Source organism: Miscanthus floridulus, chromosome 6, assembly GCF_019320115.1.
Source record: "Miscanthus floridulus cultivar M001 chromosome 6, ASM1932011v1, whole genome shotgun sequence".
In the NCBI taxonomy this organism is placed as follows: Eukaryota; Viridiplantae; Streptophyta; class Magnoliopsida; order Poales; family Poaceae; genus Miscanthus; species Miscanthus floridulus.
The window spans coordinates 75,680,281-75,704,905 of record NC_089585.1 but is presented as its reverse complement, the minus strand read 5'-3'; the positions used below and the strand labels follow the sequence as shown (position 1 = coordinate 75,704,905).

The following is a 24,625-nucleotide window of genomic DNA, read 5'->3' as shown; positions in this document are numbered from 1 at the left end:
TTGGCAAGAGAGGAAGGATTGGATTAGTTCCAGTAGTAATGATTCTTGTTGTCCTCCCTCGAGCTCTCCATCTCTCTTTATACAAGGCATCGGCCTCGGCGTGAACCCACAGGCGCAGCTGTGTCTAGCCTATGGTTCACGCCCACTCCGGTCCGCTGATGCGCACACTTGCCCGCCTGGCTCGCGCCTCGCGTCTTGGTTCGGGTGCGCCCGGTTCACGTTCTGGTTCAGCCTCCCTTGTCGGAGTTGCTGACATCCCCTCCCCGTTGAAGACCTGCTTGTCCCCAGGCCGGGGCGCGCGGGAACCTTTGCTTCAGAGCTTCCAAATCCTCCCACATAGCCAGCAATCGAGGTAGATTGGACCACTGCACGAGGGCTTGCGGAACGCTGGCGTGGTCGGAAGAGCTGACGCGGCGCTGCAGGATCTTCAATGGAATTTGGAGGCCATCAAGAGCTTGAGGAAGCGCAGACACTTTGTGCGATGCAGGAACGGCCGTCTTGAGTTGTGAGACATGGAAGACGGGATGAACGGAAGTAGACTCCGGAAGCTGGAGTTTGTAAGCGACGCTGCCGATTCGTTCCACCACCTGAAAGGGGCCAAAGAACTTAAAAGCAAGCTTTTGGTTAGAGCGAGGTGCCAGCGATGTCTGAACGTAGGGCTGCAGCTTCAGGTACACCCAATCTCCCACTGAGAACTGCCGCTCAGAACGAGATTTGTCAGCCTGGGTCTTCATTCGCTTCTGGGCACACACCAGGTGCTGCTGGATCAATGCATTCATCATGGACTTCTCCTTTATCCAGTCATCCAATAGAACAGGGAGAACAGCATCACTATCAACCATGCCGAAATGCCGGGGATGATGGCCATACAGTACATAGAATGGAGAGTAACCCAGTGAGGAATGCCGGGTGGTATTGTACCAGTACTTTGCCAAGTAGATCCAGACTATCCATTTTAATGGACAAGAGCTGACGAAGCAACGCAAGAATGTCTCCATGCATTGGTTGACACGTTCGGTTTGGCCGTCCGTTTGGGGATGATAAGCAGATGACATCTTGAGGGTAACACCGGCCAAACGAAAGAGTTCCTGCCACAGCTGACTTGTGAATACATGGTCCCGGTCAGACATGATTGAAGTGGGCAGACCATGAAGCCGGGAAGGAATTTGCCCACAAGAACCACCTCCAGCAATCTAGGGTCAAACTACATGGAAGGTAGCAGCATGGCGCCAAAATGGTACGAGAAATAATTATCTACCTGACACTGAGGAGGCTACAATTAGCTCAAAGTTGAGAATAAAGAGCACTATCATCCGCACAACTTCCACAGCACGGACGCCTACAAAAAGATAGGAAGGTTATCAGAAAACTGAAAACAGAGGCCCTGCCATTTATAGATGCTCCAGCAGCAAATAAGGCCAAAAAAAATCATTTGGAGTCATAAAGCTTGAGAAACAAAAAATTATGCATAAAGTTGGGGGTGGGAGGGAGCAAGAGTAGATTGATATACCCATGAGAACTTACAGAATAGACAGTCAAAATGTGCTCAGGGTTTTAACTCAATTCTTGTATAACTTAAATGCAAACAAAATTGTGGCAAACATCAAGGAGCATGTCTGAATAGTAGATACCTGTACAAGTAACTTTACAAGGGGAAGGGATGCTCTTCAGAAATATGGGCCCAGTGTGGTTCATCATCATCCTGGTCCGGAATTTGAGGGGTGAGCATACACACCGCCTTGAACAACAGGTCTCTGCTGCTGCTGCTGCTGCTGAGACTGCAGTTGCTGCCGAGACTGTTGTAGCTGCACCTGGCCACCAATGCCATGTCCATGTATAGGCACACCACCGGACATTTGCCTCTGCAGCATGCTTTGGCTGGATGATGGCAACAGCTTATCACTTCCAACAAAGGTGTCTTGAGGTGAGCTAGCTAGCTGCGAGCTTGAGGTAATTGCACTTGGGTCATGGGCTGACTCTTGTTTCCGCTGGCTCATAGATGAGATGCCTGGGCTACCCGAATCTGTACTTCTTACAAGTGAGGCAGATGACATTACCTGGTTATGTTGTACTTGGTCAACAGGTAATTCAATCCTGCCATCTGTGTTCACATGACGATTTTGTTGCATTATCAACCTTTGAATATTATTCTGTGATGGATTCATGTACCGTAGTTGCTGCTGCTGCTGTTGCTGTGCCAACTGTGAAGGTGAATGAAGTGAACCTTGTTGGGAAGTTAATAAGGTATGGTTGGAAGAACCCTTGACTGCGCCCTGATTACTAATATCTGGTGTGTGCATTGGAGACAGAGGCATCTGAGAAGTGTATACCTTTGGTTGATTCCCAGGTTGAGGTATCGATGGGATTGATCCTTTACTACCAACAAAATGCCCTTGACCCTGTTGCATCACATTCTTATCAGGAACTTGATTTTTACAGCTTGTTGAAATGCCACTGGCTTGAGTAACATCCACAGGACTCTGGTGCACCATGTTCCCTCGGCCTAAGCTCTTCATAAGCTTAGCTTGCTGACTGCCTTGATTTCGTTGCTGTTGATTTTGTCTAGGCTGCTGCTGGCCCTGTTGCTTCTTCTGTTTATGTGAAGTTGTGGCTGAAGGCTGATGGGGAAGCATTGGGTTACCTTGTGCATTTTGTGCAGGATGTTGCTGCTTATGCTGTGGCTGTGTAGCTGGGATTACACCGGTTGCAGATCCTTGGCTCTGCTGTTGCATCTGTGAGCCATTCTGTACAGCTGACACTGCACTGGCTCCAGATAGTGGGCGTTGTTGTTGGGGCATCATTTGTTGAATATGTCTCTCTTTAGCCAAGCGCATAGCATAAGCCTGCTGCTGCTGTGGATTTGGCTGGTTTGTTCCTTGGGTATGAGGAACGTGTGTGTTTCCATACATGTGTGATTGTTGTGGCATCTGATGTGGTTGGGACTGCTGGACAGGGAAAAATTGAACAGGTGAAGATGCCCCAGTGTTGGAATATGGTGGACCGCTGAAATGCACAGCATGATTATTTCCCTGTGAGACTTGTAACTGAAACTCTGGCATCATCATCTGTCTATGCTCTTCTGGATTATGGCCAGGCTACAAGAAACAGACGATAGTATTAGTAACTGCAAAAAAGCACAAATGAAAACTGCTCATTTATCCATAACTTTCCTTGCTCAAACGAAATTAATGTCGCAACAGCAACTAAGCCTTTTATTTGACACAATAGTAACCAGTAAACCTTTTTGTCTCAAGCATAGTAATAGTAGTAACAAATATTAACATCCTAGGTCATGGATCTAGCATAGGAACTGCTAATTTCATCACGCTCCTATATAAATACAGTTCTTTGGATATATTCCATCAGCTCAAATATCTATTAAATGCTTCCTCCCATGTCTGGAGGCTGATATGTACGAAATTCAGAACCCATCTCAAAATAACATTGGAGAATCTTTTCTTCAATCCACTCAAACGCCAACCGCCCAACCCCCACCGCACCATGTCCACATACATCATTTTGGATTTGATCCTTTATTCTATAACCACAGATCCAGTGTTGAATAAGCTTTCCTTCACTCATTGCCACGCCTTACCCTCCTCACTACACAACATACATATCTCAACTAAACTTAATTATCGAATATGTCATCTTTAGGTCATTCCATTGGATACAACGCCACAAGGCTGGTCTTCATCCTGTAGAAATTTTTAGCTTTTGTGGTTCCTGTTATCACGTTACTTCCTACCAAACATAGGCCGCCACCTTCATGAGCACACACAATGACAAAAAATTCATTTCATGATGGAGAGGAATATTATCAGTTCAAAGAGATTATTAGAACAGAATGATAAATAAGGGGATCACAAAATTTTGCTGCTCAACATACCAGCATTTGACCATTTTCCTTTGATGTCCCACTAACATATGGCAATATTTCAAGCCCTTCAAGAAAGAAGATTAAGTGTTGCTCCCTATTAGTTTGTTCTCTGGCTACATCACTGCAAGTGCTTTCGGTATTTTCTACTTCTATTGTTACTTTGTTAGACTTCGCTATCCTACTTTAACTATTTTTCATTAAGCCCACCTGTTCGCCTAAACAAAGGCCAACAATGTCATTTAGGCCCTAAACAGTGAATTAAACGGTTGGACCATTTAAACCCATTCAAACCATTAAAAATCGTCTAAACAGACTTGAGAGCGAATAGGTCTCGGGGATTGATTGATAGATTAGCAGTAGTACAAGGTACAATATATAGGCAAGGATCAGTAGGGTTTATAGAAACACCCAATCAACGGTGATCCTTGCCTTATTAATGTAATCTATCTATCTTAACCCCTAAGGCAGCCAGCCTAACAGGCTAGGCGCCAGGCCCAAGGCCAGCCCATTAGGGCGCCTATTCTAACACGCCCCCGCAGTCGAATCGTCAGCCACTCTGCATGTTTAGACTGGACCTAAACTCCGTGAAAACTGAAGTAGGCAGCCCTTTGGTGAAGATATCTGCATATTGTGAAGAGGTGGGAACATGCAGAACACGAAGATCACCAACGGCGACTCGCTCCCGAACGAAGTGAAGATTGATCTCAATGTGCTTGGTGCGCTGATGCTGAACCGGGTTGGAGGTCATGTAGACGGCACTGATGTTGTCACAATACACCAGTGTGGCGCGTCGTAGAGGGGCATGCAGCTCCAGAAGTAGCTGGCGGAGCCAAGTAGCCTCTGCAACTCCGTTGGCCACCGCGCGATACTCGGCTTCAGCACTGGATCTTGACACTGCGTTTTGGCGCTTCGAGGACTAGGAAACAAGGTTGTCGCCAAGGAACACCGCATAGCCTGAGGTGGACCTGCGAGTGTCCGGACAACCAGCCCAGTCAGCGTTGGTGTAGACGACAAGATCAGTCGAAGTAGACGGTCGCAGCAAGAGACCAAGGTGAAGAGTGCCTCGAACGTAGCGAAGAATCCTTTTCAGGGCCGCAAGGTGAGGCTCTCGAGGATCATGCATGTGGAGGCAGACCTGCTGAACTGCATATGTAATGTCTGGGCGGGTGAACGTCAAGTACTGGAGAGCTCCGGCAAGGCTGCGGAAGTCTGTAGCATCAGACACAGGGACCCCATCAGCTGCAGCAACCTTCGGATTGGTGTCAACTGGAGTGGAGCACGGCTTGCACTCTGTCATCCCTGCACGGTCCAGAATGTCCAACATATACTGTCGCTGTGAGAGGAGGCCATCACCACTTCGCTGAACCTGCATACCAAGGAAGTGATGCAAGGCACCGAGGTCTTTCATGGCGAACTCCTGCTGAAGTGCTGAGATAATCCGCCGAAGGAGACCAGGTGAGGAAGCTGTGAGGACAATGTCATCCACATAGAGCAACAGGTATGCTGTATCGGATACACGGTGGTAAATGAAAAGTGAAGTGTCTGACTTGGCTTCAACAAACCCAATAGACAGTAGGAAAGAGGCCATCCGGCTGTACCATGCGCGAGGAGCCTGCTTCAGGCCGTATAAGGATTTCCTCAGAAGGCAGACAAAATCCGGGTGAGCTGGATCTTCAAACCCGGACGGCTGCTGACAATACACAATCTCAGACAGGTGGCCATGAAGGAAGGCGTAATTCACATCTAGCTGGTGGATAGGCCAGGTGCGAGAGAGCGCCAAGGAGAGCACCGTGCGGACAGTAGCGGGCTTCACCACAGGACGGAACGTCTCATCGAAGTCAACACCAGGCCGCTGGGTAAAGCCGCGAAGAACCCAGCGGGCCTTGTACCGCTCAAGGGAGCCATCGGACTGAAACTTGTGCTTGAAAATCCACTTGCCAGTGACGACGTTGGCCCGAGGAGGTCGAGGCACGAGGTCCCAAGTGTGATTCTGCAAGAGAGCACGGTGTTCGTCTTCCATAGCCGCTCGCCAATTGGGGTCAGCGAGAGCGCTACGAAAGGTCTTTGGCATTGCAGAGAGGGGGGCGGCGTGGTAGGCGGCAGGCATCCGATAGCCGCTCTTCGACTGCGTGGCCATAGCGTGCTGGTTCGTCACCGGAGTGACAGCAACGGCGCCCTTAGGTAGCGGGGCGGCTGGTGCAGGAGCAGCCGGAGCAGGCGGTGTCGGTGCGGCTGGTGCAGGAGAAGTCAGCGGTTGGGGTCGACGCGTGTAGTGGTTCGTGAAGGCCCGATCCGATCGGAGAGGTGGGAACCCGGGTGGGGGTCCTGGAGGTCGGAGAAGCCCTGGAGCAGCTCGTCCAGCTGCAATGTCGTGGTCACGTGGGCAATGGTCGTGGTCGGCCCTGCCAGACCACTGGTTGTGGTCGGACCTACCAGACCACTGGTCGTGGTCGGACCTGCCAGACCACTGGTCGTGGTCGGCCCTGTCAGACCACTGGTCGTGGTCGGCCCTGCCAAACCACTCGAGCACAGCTCGCGGCCCCGGTGGATCATCAGCAGCATCAGCAGCATCAGCAGGCAGGGGTGCCCCAGGCACAGTCGCAGTGGGACCGGCAGGGGCGCTGGAGACATCAGCGGTGCTGGGTGGTGTTCCTGCAGACAAAAACTTGTGCATCGATCCAATAGGAGGGAGCACATGGTCAGAGGTATCGTCATCAAGGAACTGTAGGTCCGCTGGAGCACTAGGACCATGGCGCTCAGCAAAGGGAAAGGCCGTTTCATCGAAGATGACGTGCCGGGAGACGATGACTTTATTGGAGGAGAGGTCAAGGCAGCGGTACCCTTTGTGATGAGCGGAAAAGCCTAGGAAGACACACAGGACAGACCTAGGAGCAAGTTTGTGGGATGCAGTAGCCGACGTGTTTGGGTAACATTTGCAACCGAAGACTCGTAGATGATCATATGCTGGTGGCTTGCCGAACAGGGCAAGGTGCGGCGTGGAAAACTGGAGAGTCTTGGTGGGCAGTATGTTAAGCAGAACAGTGGCTGTAGAGAGGGCCTCTACCCAGTAGGACGGAGGCATGGACGCCTGAAAGAGCAGTGAGCGAACAACATTATTGATGGAGCGAATAATGCGTTCAGCTTTACCATTTTGAGACGATGTGTAGGGACAGGACATGCGAAGGTGGATGCCCTGAGCGAGGAAAAACTGACGGGAGCTAGAGTTGTCAAACTCTTTCCCGTTGTCGCACTAAACAGCCTTGACCCGGGCGCCAAACTAGGTGGAGACGTGAGCGATGAAGTGAGCAAGCGTGCTGAAAGTGTCAGATTTAAGTCGCAAAGGAAACGTCCACAAATAATGAGTGCAATCATCAAGGATGACCAAGTAGTATTTATAACCAGAAATGCTGACAATTGGAGAGGTCCATAAATCAGAATGTATAAAATCAAACTTGATAGACGCACGAGAGGTGGACTCATGAAAGGGCAATCGAACATGACGCCCTAACTGACAAGCATGACATAACTCGGAGCAATCCTGAATATGACAGGAGACACTAGACGCGAGCTTCGACAACGCCTCATGACCGGGGTGGCCAAGACGCCGATGCCACAGCGGGGAGGAAGCCTGGGCGACAAGGGAGTGTGTTGGTGGTAGGCGCAGAGGGTATAGCGGCCCAGAGCTATTGCACCTGACGATCTCGGTCCGAGATGGAAGAACCTTCACAGAACAACCAGCGGGGTCAAACTCAACAGAACAATTATTCGCAGCACGGTGTGGACCGGCGCGTGGAGGGGCGCAGCACGGCGAGGGGCCGGCGCCCGTGGAGTGGGCAGCGGAAGAGGAGACCTAAACCTAGGCGGCTGATACCATGAGAGCGAATAGGTCTCGGGGATTGATTGATAGATTAGCAGTAGTACAAGGTACAATATATAGGCAAGGATCAGTAGGGTTTATAGAAACACCCAATCAACGGTGATCCTTGCCTTATTAATGTAATCTATCTATCTTAACCCCTAAGGCAGCCAGCCTAACAGGCTAGGCGCCAGGCCCAAGGCCAGCCCATTAGGGCGCCTATTCTAACAAGACTAAATAGAATCGAGTTAAACATGATTAAATGAGCTAAACGACCATTTAATTCACTATTTACTCTAGGAGGATTACAACTATCACATCTGGCATCCAACTAATTAACATCGTAGGTATATGAGGTGGTTGGATTTACTTTTATTCCAAAAAAATCAATTGGTAGAACACTTATATTTTACATGCGTAATTATGTATATTTTCTAGACTATTGGGCTTCTTATATATACATAAATATGTATATTTTAGTGCTACTATACAAAACCGTTTAGTCCGTTTAACTCTATTTAAACACCGTCTAAACAGCCTAAACACTAAACAAAGGGTGACTAATTGTTTACCGTTTAGCGTTTAGGATAATGTTGAAGCCATGGCAATGGCATGAAGTTGGTCATAATATTCAAAAAGAAAAAAGGGAGCTAATTTCCCGTGAATATTCAATAATTCGCTAATCAGGCGAATTGTCTGCCTTGCTCCAATTATTCAAGTTTTCAAAACTACAGTTGCTACATTTTCAACGCATCACTTGCGATTCACAAACTCTGGCCAGCACTCAATCAAGTCCGCGTATATAGCTCTCTCTATTGGGTCGGTCGGTTCTGAACCACGGCAGCTAATTTGGAAATCATGGGCACCTACCTAAGAAGTGTTGATTTTTCCTTTAATCAACAACAACAACAAAGCCTTTAAGTCCTAAACAAATTGGGGTAGGCTAGAGTTGAAACCCAGCAGAAGCAATCAAGGTTCAGGCACGTGAATAGTTGTTTTCCAAGCACTCCTATCTCAGGCTAAGTCTTTGGGTATATTCCATCCTTTCAAGTCTCCTTTTATTGCCTCTACCTAAGTCAACTTCGATCTTCCTTTGCCTCTCTTCACGTTACTATCCTGGTTTAGGATTCCACTACGCACCGGTGCCTCTGGAGGTCTCCGTTGGACATGTCCAAACCATCTCAACTGGTGTTGGACAAACTTTTCTTCAATTGGTGCTACCCCTAATCTATCACGTATATCATCGTTCCGAACTTGATCCCTTCTTATATGACCGTAAATCCAACGCAACATACGCATTTCCGACACTTATCTGTTGAACATGTCTTTTCGTAGGCCAACATTCTACATCATACAACATAGCAGGTCTAATCGTCGTCCTATAAAACTTGCCTTTTAGCTTCTATAGTACCCTTTTGTCACATAGGACTCCAGATGCTTAGCGCCACTTCATCCACCCTACTTTGATTCTATGGCTAACATCTTCATCAATATCCCTGTCTCTCTGTAGCATTAATCCTAAATATCGAAAGGTATCCTTCCTAGGCTACTTGACCTTCCAAACTAATATCTTCCTCCTCCCGAGCAGTAGTGTCGAAGTCACATCTCATATACTCAGTTTTAGTTCTACTGAGTCTAAAACCTTTGGACTCCAAAGTCTCCCGCCATAACTCCAGTTTCTGATTCACTCATGTCCGGCTTTCATCAACTAGCACTACATCGTCCATGAAAAGCATACACCAAGGGATGTCCCCTTGTATGTCACTTGTGACCTCATCCATCACTAAGGAAAATAGATAAGGGCTCAAAGTTGACCCTTGATGTAGTCCTATCCTAATCGGGAAGTCATTTGTATCTCCATCACTTATTCGAACACTAGTCACAACATTGTTGTACATGTCCTTAATGAGCCCAACGTACTTCATTGGGACTTTATGTTTGTCCAAAGCCCACCACGTAACATTCCTTGGTATTTTATCATAAGCCTTCTCCAAGTCAATAAAAACCATGTGTAGATCCTTCTTCTCCCTATACCGCTCCATAACTTGTCTTATTAAGAAAATGGCTTCCATGGTTGACCTTCCGGGCATGAAACCAAATTGGTTCATAGAGACCCGCGTTATTGCTCTCAAGCGATGCTCGATAACTCTCTCTCATAGCTTCATAGTATGGCTCATCAACTGAATTTCCCAGTAATTAGTACAACTTTGAATATCCCCTTTATTCTTGTAGATCGGTGCCAATATACTTCTCCTCCACTCGTCAGGCATCTTGTTCGATCAAAAAATATGGTTGAACAGCTTGGTTAGCCATACTATAGCTATGTCCCCGAGACATCTCCACACCTGATTGGGATACCATCTGGTCCCATCGCCTTACCTCCTTTCATTGATTTTTCCTTTAATCGGTGGCATAAAATATATGTTGGATGACAGGACAGGCTGGCCCGTAGAGGTATGCTTCACCTGGCTAAATGCTTGTTCTGTGATCAGGAAGCTGAAATCATCCAGCATATCTTATGTGCATGTGTTTTCTCTAGACAAGTGCGGTCTCCCACCTTCTGTCACTATGATCTCCAAGACCTCTCGCAATCTCCTCTGGACAGGGACTTCTTTGGATGGTGGTTAAGGATAAGCAAGTTGATCCCTGGTGATTTCAAGCTAGGCCTGAATTCTCTGATCACCTTGGTTGCATGGATGTTGTGCAAGCACCGCAATGAGGCTGCGTTCAATGGCCAGCCCTATCATGCAGAGAGTTCTTAGACAGCTTTATGAAGAGAGCCACCTTTGGTGTTTGGCTTTTGGAGATGTATATGGGTTAAAGCTGGCAGGTTTTTTGGACTAAAAGGCGCAAATGTAACTTTGCCATAGCAGAGTTGACGGGCATGGATGCGTGCATGTGTAAATCAAATTGAATACTTACCAAATTATAAACACAACAGAATATATGACGAAATTAAATCTTAATGTATATCAAATTGAGTGCTTACCCTAAGCATCTGCATTGGGTCACGTGGCCTCAACATAGTACTTCCAGGTCCCGGTATGGCACCAGGATGAACGTTTACTGTATTTTTTAAGCCTTGACCATTGTTGGGTGACATGTTTCCAGGAGAACCAAGCCTTGGAAAACCCAGCCTAGTAACAGGTGTACCTCGATTTAGTCCATTCATGATTCCAACACCATGTGTGGGTGGCATCATTCGGGCACCCCGATCAACGCCAGATGGCAACACACCAGGAACAGGAACTCCAGGTTGCTGAAGGTTTCTGCCATTGACCATCTGGTTATAATGAATTCTTGATTGCTCATCACCCTGTATTGAGGTTGGTCTAGGCACACCATACCTCTGAGCATCCCTGCAATAGAGATTTTGCAGAAACAAATATGAACACAGAATGTTTTACATATCAGCTATAGAGGATAATCAACCATTTACCTAGAGGGAGCATTCAAAGGCAATGGCGAATTGCTTCCTAAAACCATACCAGGGGAACCTGGTAATCTCACGTTCATATTTGAAGTGGGAAGAGTAGGACCAACAGAACAATTATTGTTTGGAAGAGCTAACCCACTTGTGTGAGATCCTGGATAACCAATAGAAAGTGCATCCGAGTTCAAAGGTCCATCACAAAGGTCAAGTGGCCTATAACAAGATTAAAATTAGAAAAAACATGGCAGTTTGATATGGACAATATAGCAAGTTGTAAGTTCATAATCAGAATTAGATAAGAGAGGTAGTTCAAACTTCAAAGTGAATAGTTCATACGTCAAAATGACACCAGATAAGTTGCCTGGACATGCTTGAGAAAGTGCAAAAACATGAGAAGTATGAAGCGGATTTATTTGCCTCAGTTCCTGGATCTCACCCTAACAAGAAAAAGATGTAGACACATGAATATCACTGTGAGCAAATACCAATGATACAAAAAATGAGTTCCAGATTGGAAGAAACATTAGAGGTAAGTTCTCAAAATAACTTAAATACTCCCTCTGTCCAGTAATCCAGTGTATTCAAGCATTTAAAAATTGCATCAAAACATCAGGGATTTGTAGTACAAAAGGATAAGCTTGTATAAAAATTTTGTACTATTGTATCGTCACATTATTTTTTTTATATATAAGTAAACATGTCACCCAAGGCTTGGTTCTCCATATTACAGGTTTTCCTAATATAGTGTATTAATGTTGATCATGCGGAGGGGAGTCAATGTGAATATTCAGAAAAATCACTAGAATACACTATATTCACAAAAATCACACTGTTTAATCTCTTAATTTCTCTGAAAATCACTAGAATACACTATATTACAGGACGGAGGGAGTAAATGTGAATATTCAGAAAAAAAAAAGCATGGTTTGGTTTCACCATACATCACATGATGGGTTATGACCTGACTTGGATTGCAAACTGAAATATTCAAAACTTTCAAATTAACCAAAATAAGTATGGTTAAATCATATAGTGCATGATTGACTGTAATTTGAATTGGACTGCAAAATGAATTATACATTCTAGAAAAAAAACATAAATCACGATAAGAAACTGTCAATAATATAATATAATATAAGAGCCTATATTCATATCGATATCCATGCAAACATTTTGTTTTCAATGTAAGTAGGGATATGGATAATGATTTAGTAGCTCCATAGAATAATAAAGGTACATATCGCACAGAGGGTAGACTAATCCATCAATGCACCAGAACATGCAATTAGCATCTCCATTACTTTCCATGCACATGCCTAAAACAGTTGAGTAGTCCTAACTAACTGTAAGGAAATGGTCTATCAAGTATCAAGCAATAGCAAAAAAGTAAGTACAAAAGAATTAGCAAATATTCCCTCCGACCCAAAATAAGTGTTGCTATGGCATTCGTGCCGGTCAAACTTTCTTAAGTTTGACTAGGTTTATAGAAAATATTAGCAATACTTGTATTTCCAAATAAGTTTATTATGAAAATAGATTCAAGGATCTATCTAATGATACTAATTATGTACTATAAATATTAATATTTTCTTATATATATTTGGTCAAAGTTAAAAGCGTCTGACTTATTGGTAAGTGAGAACGACACTTATTTTTGGGACGGAGGGAGTACTCCCTACATCCCAGAATGATAAGCGCATTTTGAACAGGGAAAAGTCATACAAAATAGATGGACCCTTACAATATGTTGTCAACTGCTAAAATATCATTATCATCTCAAAGAATTTTGAATACAAATCTAAACTTGCATTTGACTAATCTTTAGTCAGTTTGTGAAATTTGACTTTCCTGATACAAAATTTACTTATCATTTCGGGACGGAGGGGGTAGTAAATTACCTATTCGCTATTACCACTCTGATCGAAAACAAAAGTTGTTAGGACATTGACACTTGGACAATTTCTATTAAAATTACTAATTTAGTAAAAAACAAAAATTATTTTATGAAAGAATTCTTAGCAATTATTCTAGTAACATTAATTTCATTTCGTTAATGCATGTAATTCTTCATATATTGACAGTCAAAGCTCAAAAGATTTGAAGGGAATACATGTTAGCAAAAGATTACAAACATATTACATCCCAACCAACAATCATTTATGATGTTTTCCAAAACATAATACTAACCTTTCTACGAGTTTGATGCAATTTTTGTCCAAGGAATATTATTTTCTCAAAGTGTGTCTTGAGAGTCTCTTCCTCGAACGGTCCTTGAAGGCGCTGAAACAGTTGCCTTGCACTACCCTGATATTCAAATGCAGAGGGTCATAGTGTTAAAGACGAAAGAGTGTGTATCTTTGGTTAATATGTGCTGCCCATTGTTGAAGAAAAAATTCTAATTTTCTTTCCATAACCGACACAATGATTTTTGGAAAGATGCAGCAGATTAGAAGCCGCTTGACCAAAGGTCAAGAATCATTAAAAAAAAGGGGCGTACCCAGTGCAGAGAGCGCTCTGTGCGGGGTCTGGGGAAGGGTGTCAGTGGCAAGTCCTTACCCTCGCCTGTGCAATGCGAGGAGACCGCGACTCGAACCCGGGACCTTCCAGTCACAGGCGGTAAGACTCTACCGCTTGCACAAGAATCATAATCTTCCAAAAATCATTTCCATATACAGGCTGAGAAGTAAAATAGAAGAAATAATAAATGGGAATTAACCTTTGGAATCCCAGGCAATGCAGAAGGATAGTGTTGAGATGAGCCTGAGTCATCAGCACTGTCAGCACCATCACCACAACTTTTATCCGTCAGAAGTTTATGGCGTTCCTTACACTCATTAGGCCTTCTGTATATGCACTGCGAAGGAGATGCTAAAATCTTCAATCAAGTAATAAAATAGAAAATATTTTTTTAATTAGCACCAGAGTATTGAAAGTTTGCAACAATTAAGATCCAAAGCCATGAAATATTATAAATATAAATCAGTTACAAAGAGGAACCCCAAAAAACATAAACTTACTCCTAAGAAATACAAAAGGTGCTAGAAGAAAAACACAAACATACAGGTTGCAACAAAATAGTTGCATGGTACATTTTGATGATTCAGGAGAAAAATGAATGACTGATACCAAATTAAAACAGTTATCCTAAATAAAATGTTACCTTCAATTGGATAATGCTGTTAAGGGCGTCGCTCACCAATTCCCAGTTTTCACCCATATCATGGACAAGGACAACAAGAGCCTGGTATAAAAGGAAATTAGAGTATTGCCAACCAATAAAAAGTAAGACCCACAATATTGCAAAGACAATAACCTGATCCTCAAAACTTGACCATGGACTTCCAGGACCTGAATGACCAGCTGGCATCTAACAAAAAGATCAGAATTTTAGAAAGCTTTTTTAATAAGAAACACATAAACTGCAAGAAGCCAAGAGTGGCCACTGTCTAGTGGCGTAGACCAAAGTGTGCCTCCCCAAAGAGCTTGGTGGTTTTTTTGGAATTTCTAATCTCCAAAACCTTGGCTGGGCTCTTCGGTTGAGATGGTTGTGGTTGAAGAAAAATAGATCCTACTCATCCTTCGACCAAATTTCATGTGCCAGTCCGTAAGTGTGTCCAAGCATTCTTCTCTATTGCTGTGCTTTCAGAGATTGGTAATGGTGCTGCAACTTTGTTTTGGACTCAGATAAATTTACAGCCAGAGCATAGCTGATCTTGCCCCTCAAGTCTTGGAGTTAGTTCCCAAAAGGAAAAGGAACAAAAGAACAGTTCTGGAAGCTTTAACTGACCTTACCTGGGTTAGGGATATTCAGGGTGCCTTATCTGCTCAATTTTTCACAGGGTATTTCGCCCTTTGGGATCTCATCTCAGAAGTACTAAAACCAGAGGCGGAAGACACACACATTTGGAGGTTCTCTGGTGATGGGCATTATTCAGCAAAATCTTCCTATGAAAGCCTGTTTCTTGGTACGGTAATTTTCAGTCCTTATGAGAGGATTTGGAAAACTTGGGTGCCTGGGAAATGTCGTTTTTTTCATGTGGCTAGTGGTCCGTGAAAGGTGTTGGATGGCTGATCGATTGGCACGGAGGGGGCTTCCTCACCCTTCCTGTTGCCCCCTTTGTGACCAAGAGGAGGAAAATATTAACCACTTGATGTCGACATTCGTCTTCGCACAAGAATTCAGGTTTTTCCTTCTGCGCCCAGTCAGTTACACAGTCTCACTCCCCTATCTGATGAGATCTCCTTTGATGATTGGTGGGACAGAAGTTCAAGGAGGGTGACTGATCACTTAAGAAAGGGTCTGGATTCCATCACCATCTTAGGGGCCTGGACATTGTGGAGTTTTCGTAATCGCTGTGTGTTTGATGGTGAACCTCCTAACCTAGTTAGAGCACTATTGCTTGCTAGTGAGGAGCTTCTTTTTGGGGGTTTTGCTGGGGCGAGAGGCATCAATCACCTCCTTGCACAGGGGCTGATTGTGTATTGATTGTGGTAGTGGTCGTCTCCAACTCTTGTTAAGGGCGCGACTGTTGTTAGGATCCTAGTGGGTTGTGTTGTGCGTGTGTAAGGCTTCTTGTATGGGTTCTTGCCCCATTTTCTTCTTAATATAATGATACACAGCTCTGCTGCGTGTTCTGAGAAAAAATAAACTACAAAAAGCAACATAGAATGCTAATTATCTTAACACAAAACAGAAAATGTTGGACTATTCAAAAGAATTTGAAATCTTGAAGGTAGCAATCGGCTCATATTTGAGATCAATTTATATTTGATCAAACCTGGAATCAGCATCTCGCACACCCTGAGCGAGTGACTGAGTTCATGAGGTGATATTTCAGATTTTTAAAAACAGGGGCCTACACAAGTTCTTTGGCCAATAAACTTGACCAAGCCTCCCTCTAGCCACGCTCGACAGCTAAAGCACTTCAATCAATCAAGAATGTGAAAATTGGCCAAATTCATGCTAAGCATGGCTGTATTTTCGTGAACTCTGCTCATTCCTGCAAAATCCTCCTTAGGGCAATACTCTGCAAAATCAGCTTATGACGGCATGTTTCTTGGTGCGGTGCAGTTCAGACCTTGGGAAAGAATCTGGCAAGACATGGGCACCGGGCAAATGTAAGTTTTTCATGTGGTTAGTTGCCCACAATAGATGTTGGACTGCTGATTGTCTTGCTTGAAGCCTCGAAGAGGCCTTCCTCATCATGAGCATTGCATCCTGTGTGACCAGGAAGAGGAAACCATCGATCACTTGCTGGTGGCTTGTGTTTTTGCACAGCAAGTTTGGTATAGTTTGCTACATCTGGTCGGTTTGCAATCTCTGTCCACAACCTGATGAAACATCTTTCGCGGAGTGGTGGGCAAATTCTGTGGAAAGAGTCTCTGTAATGTGGGGCAGCCGGGGACCGGCTGCATGCCACCAGGAACGCAGAAGAGGGGGCATGTGATGTGGGGCCGACAATATCGGCGCCAGTATCAAAGGCGCTCCAGGGCTCGAGATGCAGCCAGGGCAGCCAGGACGGTATCTCAGGGGGTGCCGGCTGTAATCAATGGCAATTAGAGTTCTCGGGAAGAGATTAGAGTTAATGATGGGGAGAGAGGAGCTAGAGGCTGGGCGCCTCTATTTATACCTTGTAACCAGTTTATGATGAGGCAAGCAATGAACAACAAACAATCCAGTTACCCTCAAATATTCTAGTCTCCCTCCACGCCGACTTTGCCCGGCCTTCCTCTTGGCAATGGTTATCTTCCCTATCCCCGATATGAACTAAGGTTCATAGCAGTCTCTGGACAAGACAAGGGCTAAATTCGATTGTCATCCTAGGTGCTTGGTCAATCTGGATCCACCGTAACCATTGTGTTTTTGATGGAATCATCCCTAGTCTAACTATGGTGTTAACTTCTGCTTGAGAAGAGCTTCGTCTTTGGAGTGTGGCTGCAGAGTGGTGGGCAAATTCTGTGGAGAGAGTCTCTGGACAGGACAAGGGCTAAATTCGATTGTCGTCCTAGGTGCTTGGTCAATCTGGATCCACCGTAACCATTATGTTTTTCATGGAATCATCCCTAGTCTAACTATGGTGTTAACTTCCGCTCGGGAAGAGCTTCGTCTTTGGAGTGTGGCCAGGACACAAGGCATCTCTTACCTTGCTGCCCTTGCACTAACAAGTGGCCAGTCCTAGAGGCTGCCGGCTGTTGGTCGAGGTCAGGTTGAGTTGTGTTTGAAGGCGCGATCTTAGTGTTTGATTAAGTGAGGGTGGCACGGTGCTGTACAGGTTTCTAAAACCCCCTTTTTTCTTCTCAATATAATGATACGCAGCTCTCCTGCTTATTCAAGAAATAAAAACTCCGCCCATTCCTAGCATTACCAATAATGGAGACACATAATGTCCAAGTGACCAATAACAAGGTAAACAGCTTTACTCCTAGTGAATTCAGTTGTTGTGGACAACAGAAGCAAGAAGAAATAGCAAGAAATATATTTGTAGTGCTTCTCACAGTGACTAAACCATAACCTGACCTAAACGAATGTGTAGGCCATCCATTTTTATGTTACCAAAACATGGATCAAAAACTAATTGCTGATAACTTTTAGTAAGCCAAAGTAATGCAAACGTTCAAGAAAAAGATTCAAGTGGGATACAAAAACTGTATAACCAGAATGATAATTACAAAAAGATATTAATACCTTGAGTCCTTTACTTTTTCTTCCACGGGTGCTAATCTTTATGACCTTCGTAGGGTTTGCCATGTTGCTCATTTGTGATGCAGCAGGAGAGGCCATTGGACCAACTGGTGTAAGAGCTTCCAGTGAAATATCTGGTGCTTGATTCAACAATTTAAGCTTCTTAGCAGCATGTAGGCCATTAACCACTGTTGATAAATCAATAACACCTAACATGTGAGGAGCTATTCACATTCGACTGATAAGAACAAGTTGTGCTCATGTGGCAGTAGTGAAAATATGACGATAAAGTATGCTATCCGAAGAATGGATAAAGGGGGTACCAAAATTCCCATTTGACTCGGATTGATGAGTCTCCGGTCTCTTTTTAATATAATCCTTCTGGTACAGAATGGAGAAAACATGCATCAGATACTAAGTATGGTGGTGTTAGGTTATCTTGTGGCATTCCCAGGTGTCAGCATTAGAACACACAAAAGAGCGCTATACTACATGACGCACGTCTAAATTCATTTAGCACGAAGATTTGTTTTCAGAACCTTAAATCACAGACTGCTTGTTCAGCAATTTGTTACTAAATAGAAGTATGGATAGCCACCACAAAATTTAAATCTTGACATAAAATTTAGGAGCTGTTCGGCTGATGGTTTCTGCGGCTGATAAGTCGGCTGAAGCTGATTTGTTGTGAGAGAAAAACACTGTACCATGGCTGAGTGATAAGCTAGGCTGATAAGTTGCAATGATCTATTTCAAGCAATATATTCAAATATAGAAGAAAAAGTATACCTGCTCATATTGAGCTATCATATCGATCTGAGATCTAGGATCATAAGTGGCCTGAAAAAATCACCAGAAACTTCCTCTATCAAACAAAGACACCAACAAAAATAATGAAAATTTTGCACAAAGCATTAACCTTTCCAGGAGCCATCAATGAACAAGATTCAGCCACATTTGGTAGTGCCTTGTACCCTGGGTGCTTAGTCTTTTTCTTCTTTTTAGATTTTGTAGACACCTCACTACCATCATACAACAATTGTCTGTCAAAATCAACAGTGGACTCTATATCTGCATTCTTCCTGGAAAATGACCCTCCATGTAATGAACTTTGATCATCTTGACAGGAGTTTGTGTCTCCACTAGATGCGTCCGTTTTATTTGTGAATTGAGGGGTCCCAGAAGCACCAGCAGGAAATGGACTCACAACCCGCTGCCTAGCTGCTGTGCGGATTCGTTTTATCGGAATGGAGAGGAAGTCTGTTCGTTTGCCAGTTCGATAAGAGTTGCTGGTTTCCTGATTTGCTTTCCAAATACGGTGGTTCATAATGACTGTCAGCACCAATTTCATATAACCTTGCGCCATTTATCCTCTGCGGCAAAGGGTGCTTCTTTTTTTGACTATTTTTTGATGCCAAACCACCATCATAAGCTCCAGGCAATAAATAGGTGCGTGCCTCCCTTTCGTCATCTCCATATGCATTGTCCATGGGGACATCTACACAAAATTTAGTGTTGGCAAGAACATGAAACACATATAACACAAGAAATTAGAGAATAGTGGTATATAGTTTATGTTGGTAAGAATATGAAACACATAATAATACCTGTGACAGATGCATATGTTGATGGCTCATAATCATCCTTGAGTGCAGTGTTACCAATTTTCTGGAACAAATAGATATTAATTTCAATATAAGTCCATTTTTACGACCACCCAGAAAAGGGCAGAAATGCAAATGGACATGACAGTATTGTGTCAACATGTATCTTACAGGCGTTTCCTGTTAGCGATTTAGTGTTAACATGTATCTTATAGGCGTTTCCTGTTAGCAATTTAGTGTTGACAAGGTAGCTATTAACACCCAAGATTCTATAGCCCATAATACCAAACAAAATCTATAAAGCAGATACTTGGAAAGAGACTAGTGCATTTTGTAACCCCACTGCTTATAACAGTTAACACATGAAGCTTTCCTAGAAACCAGCAATTGAAGAGCAATCACAAGTGAAACAACAGCAGCAACAAAGCCTTTACTCCCAAGCATGTTGAGGTACACTAGTGAATGATGCTCAACAAGAGCCATAAGGACCAGAGAGAAAGAAAGAAAACGAGAAAGACAAACAATTTAGTAACATAGTATTACTGTTAACCATTACAAAATGATACACAGGCGAAACACTTGGCCATGTGTTCTACCAAAAAGATATATGTTTCAGTGTGTGCTCAAGTTTTCAACATTTAGAGCATGTTTGCTTTGCTCCCAGACTGCTTTGCCTGGCGCGAGCGTCGCCCTTAGGCATCCGATTTCGGACGCCTGGCAGGCAGCTCGCCTGGGAGACCATGAAGCAAGCACGCCCTTAACAAAATAACCTGATGATCAAAAAAGGTGTAAGGCTCTTAGAGTGCCAAGACTATCTCCTTACCTTATTATAAACAAAGAGACGCTCCATAGACTCCCTGTATGCCTGCATTGCACCAGGTGCTACACCGTAAAAGAGATTTGCCTGAAATTAGGGGGGATCATTAGCACTTTTTTTTTTGTAGATCCTGTGAGGTCATTTCAGGTTTTATTGTTTATTAAAAAAAATTGATCAACCTAGGAGGAACTCGATGGCATTGTACACAAGGAATAGGCACCCAAATTCGAGCCAAAGAGGACACAAGTCTGAGAGACGTAACCCACATATCCCACCAACTGAGCTAGTTCATGTTTACTAGCACTTTGATGAAATGAAGAAAAAAAAAAGCAAAACGGTGTAAACAAACAGGTTATCAAAAGAACAGTGTTCAGATATATTACTTCAGAAAGTAGATCAGGTACTTTCAAAATGCCAAAATCATTTAGCCTGTCAGGAGTTGGTGGTGCTTCAGCTAATGGCAGACATTCAGATGCATTAATGTCGTACTCAAGAAGCCTAAGTGCATAGCTCTCAATAGGAGACTGACGAGACTTTTCTTGCTCCAAACACTCCTCATCCCTGTACAAATTCAATATCACCCCAATATCAAATGCCAAATACACCAAGCTATATAAACTATGAAGCTCAAACATCAAGAGCCATTAACAATTCCATTAAACTGGGACGCTTACAAATAAACATGAAGTCCTTAAGCATTCTAGCACACTAAAAAAATAATCGGTATATTCATTTTGCTTACCGGTTTTCCTGCTTTGACCCCACCCAGCTTATTTTCTTCTAGCTCATTCGGTTGCTCTATTTGCATTGGTTTAGGAATACCACCACTAGCTCGTAAAGAATGGACTGAACGCCAAAAGCTCATAATACCATTGGCCAGAACTCTGGCAACAGATTTCTGCTTTCTCTGAATGCTTGCTTCTTCAAATACCGCTCGTCCTCTAGAAGAAATCCAGTGGGACATCTGTGCTGCAGCTGCATTTTTCCACAGGCGCTCCTATTATGGAAGCGAGATATTCAAATAAGTTTTTCAAGTCAACAACGGGGAGCTGCACAGCAAAAATATTTCAGTTCATAGAAGGAACACTTGAGGAAGAACCTGCATGAAGTCATTTGCCATCCAGACCATCTCCTCCAGAACAAAATCCCAGTGGCTCTTCCGCTTCTTCTCCAAAGAAATATTGCAGAGAGACCGTTCACCAGCCCTCTTAATGTTTGCCTGTGCCAAGTAATGAGTTTTCCCTTTTTAGAAGCAAAAGAGCACTATCAGAAAGGAAGGGTTTATATACTAGGTATACCTCTATATACCGTGCCCTTCTGAGGATAGCATCTTCGTGATCCTTCTTTGCAACGACAGAATCTTCACATTCTTCTTTGCTATCTTCTCCTGATCTCTGCTAGATTTCTCAACATCATTTTCTACAAAGTTACTCACATCACCTGTGTCTGTGGCAGGGGGCACAGTAACAGAAGCTAGCTTTTGGGCAACACTCGATTCACTTGCATTATTTCCATCAGAATGTTTGCATTCCTCCATGTTCCCTTTTCCCTGATTAGAAGTAGCAAGCTGTTCTGCATTATTTTTTGAATCTACTGCATTGTTACAAACTTCTGTTTCATCTTTCGCGCAGAAGGAATTGCTAAATTCAGGATGTGCAGGAGTACAACTGTCATCCAAAACGACAGGCTGACTACTAACTTCCAGTTGACCATCTTTCTTGTCATCCTTGTTGTCAGGTAGGATCTTATTTAAGCCTTCATCAGCCATTTCATCTGCATTCACTGGTACAAGATTCTCATTTTGACAAGGATGTTCAGTAAAAGCTTTGGCAGGATATGCATGAATTGGATCGACTTCATTTTCATTCAAACTAGCACTTTTGACAGCAGAGTAAGGTGTTGCACCATTATCCATGCCATCTGCATGAATGTCAACCACACTTACCATTGATGGGCTATTACCTGCCTTCTCAAGAGTTTGTGCTTCTTTCGATATTTCATTGGATATAGATGGGAGAGAACAAACTATCTTTGAAGCAGCTACTTTTGAAATAGCATCTGGGGATTCCACAGAAGCAAATGCAGTAGCCATCTGATCACCTACAGTAAGATGAGAATTATCAGGCACACTGTTTGGTGAAATCTCCATAGCAGGACTGCCATTGTTGCTGTTTGATAACTCATTTTTGGATGTTTGGTTGCCTTCAGGAATTGCTTGAACATTTTCCGTCTCCATTGCCACCTTATCATCCAGTACTGATGCATTTTTCAGCATATTTTTAGAGTTAGGACTAGTCGGTTTTGAATCACCAATGGATGAAACACCATTATCCTCAGTCTTGGTTTCTGGGATTAACCCGGTTACATCTTTTTGCTGAGAACTCAATGGAGGAATTGGTGGATACCTAACAGATGCACTATTTGCATTCTCTCTGATAGACTTTGACCTACGTCGTGCGTATGCTTGGCTCTTTGGACCAAGACGGAACAACCCAGAATCTTCTCCTTCTTTTGCATTGTTCTGACCATCACAGTGCAGGAACTGCTCGGCTTGAGCTGAATTAGTTCTCTTAGTTCCACGTTTCGAAATTTTCTCCCCACCTATGTTGCTGGCATCTCCATCCAAAAGCATAAGATTATCGGCTGTATTGCCTTCACGGCACAATGAATTTCCTGGCTTGCCACTGCTTTCAACAGAATCTCCATGAGGTGATGTAGCAAATGCAAAACTACCTTTGGCCTCACTGTGGTATAACAGACACAAAAGGCTTAGATGAATAAACAATGTTATCAAATGATAGATCAGTAATTAGTTATCACCTTATCACATTTTGTTCAGCTATCTGTTCTGTCACAGAAGTGGATTGTACACTAAGCGAAGCTACATGGCCAAGTTTGAAATCCAAGGGATTGCCTCCCTGCAACAATAAGTGAATAAACAAGGAAAAAAGTTCTGATGCAAATTCAATGTGCAAAGCATAAGGATGCCAATGCAAACCTTCTCCAGAAATTCAAGCTCCCTCCTTCGTTCTTCACGGACATCGTATTCCTGCCTGGAGTTTTGCATTGCTGAGCATCAGGTATGTAGAGAAGGCATATGTAAGTTCAGAGCAAGGTCTATTAGTTTATGTACCTGAGCTCCTCTTGAGCTTTCTCTATGGCTGCACGACATGGTGAAGCTTTAGTGTCAACGCTCACACCACATTCAGCAATACCTCCCATAGAGCACAGCTCAATAGCCACTGGACCACAGAAGCAGGCTTTGCCCATGCATCATTGTATGCACATCTAGTCAGAAGTGCATGCCATTAAACTGCACAGTATCCTCTCAGATTCCCAAGTCCAGAAAATAGATACTCTGTTTCCTGCAACCAAAAGGCTGGTCAACATACACCCAACTAATGCTATCAGAAACAACGGACCAATCAGAGTTTCTAACAAGAAACGCACTCCTGTCATATAAGGCTCAAGCAAAAGGAAAACATGTAAAAAGATTAAATAAAATAATTCTAACCACAATAATTCAATGACAGACTTTGACATAACGGCATGTGACCAACAAACAATGAGCAAGCGCTGCAAATGACATGACATCCCTTGCCCAATTAACAATGGCGCACAGAGAGAAATAGCAGCATTTGCCTTATCAAGTAACAAAAAAAAAACACAACCTGACAGGCTGCTTAAACGATGTCATTAGTTTCCATATCAGAAGAAAAGTCCAGGACCGTCAGAACAAGTACAGAAAAAATCACATTTTTGAGCCCGCCCACACCATTTCCCAAACTGAAAAGTGACATGACGTACTTTTAGCCCATGCACGTTACTAGTTAACTCTGGCTCAGCGACTACTACGTGGAGCGGACCAGCGCATGTACCACCCCACGCCCGCCCAAGCCCAAATGCAGCACAATTCAGCAGCCGCCGGTGCAGTCCCCCAGCACTGACCACTCGGACCTCCCACCCACAACACCGCACGGCATTCTACATACCTCAATTGCGACCCTACGGGGCCGTGGGAGCCAGAGGGAGCCGAATGGAGCCGATGGGGGATGAACATGCACGGCCCCAAGACAGGAGCTAGGGTTAGGGTTTGGGGCAGGGGAGCCCGGGGAAGCCCACGAGGCGGGATGCGAAGGCCTGAAGGCACCTGGGGAGGCCTCAAGAGCGCGGAAAGGACCTCGCCGGAGGCGGCGGTGTCGACGCCGGAGATCGGGCGCGGTGGAGCGGGGTTGCGGGGGCAGGGGTGGTGGTGCGTCGTCCGTATGCAGGCGAGGTGTTTTCCCTGGGGAAGAAGGGGAGGGAGGAGAAGGTGGTGCGCGCGACGCGACGGGACGCGAGACGGGCCGGCCTGGT

General features: G+C 44.2%; 1 protein-coding gene across 1 annotated transcript; it reads right to left on the bottom strand.

Moving 5' to 3' along the window:
- Positions 1-24,625, bottom strand: LOC136456155 (chromatin modification-related protein EAF1 B-like). The gene is given in 25 exon segments (XM_066455935.1): positions 1-1,339; positions 1,632-3,095; positions 10,726-11,095; positions 11,176-11,382; positions 11,506-11,606; positions 13,357-13,473; positions 13,886-14,023; positions 14,330-14,410; positions 14,483-14,536; positions 17,855-18,039; positions 18,175-18,232; positions 18,638-18,688; positions 18,768-19,121; positions 19,123-19,346; positions 19,456-19,516; positions 20,276-20,356; positions 20,653-20,830; positions 21,013-21,266; positions 21,369-21,488; positions 21,568-21,635; positions 21,638-23,013; positions 23,090-23,187; positions 23,268-23,322; positions 23,403-23,634; positions 24,262-24,625. Coding segments are annotated over 23 exon segments (5,766 nt in total). The 5' UTR covers positions 23,540-23,634; positions 24,262-24,625; the 3' UTR covers positions 1-1,339; positions 1,632-1,697.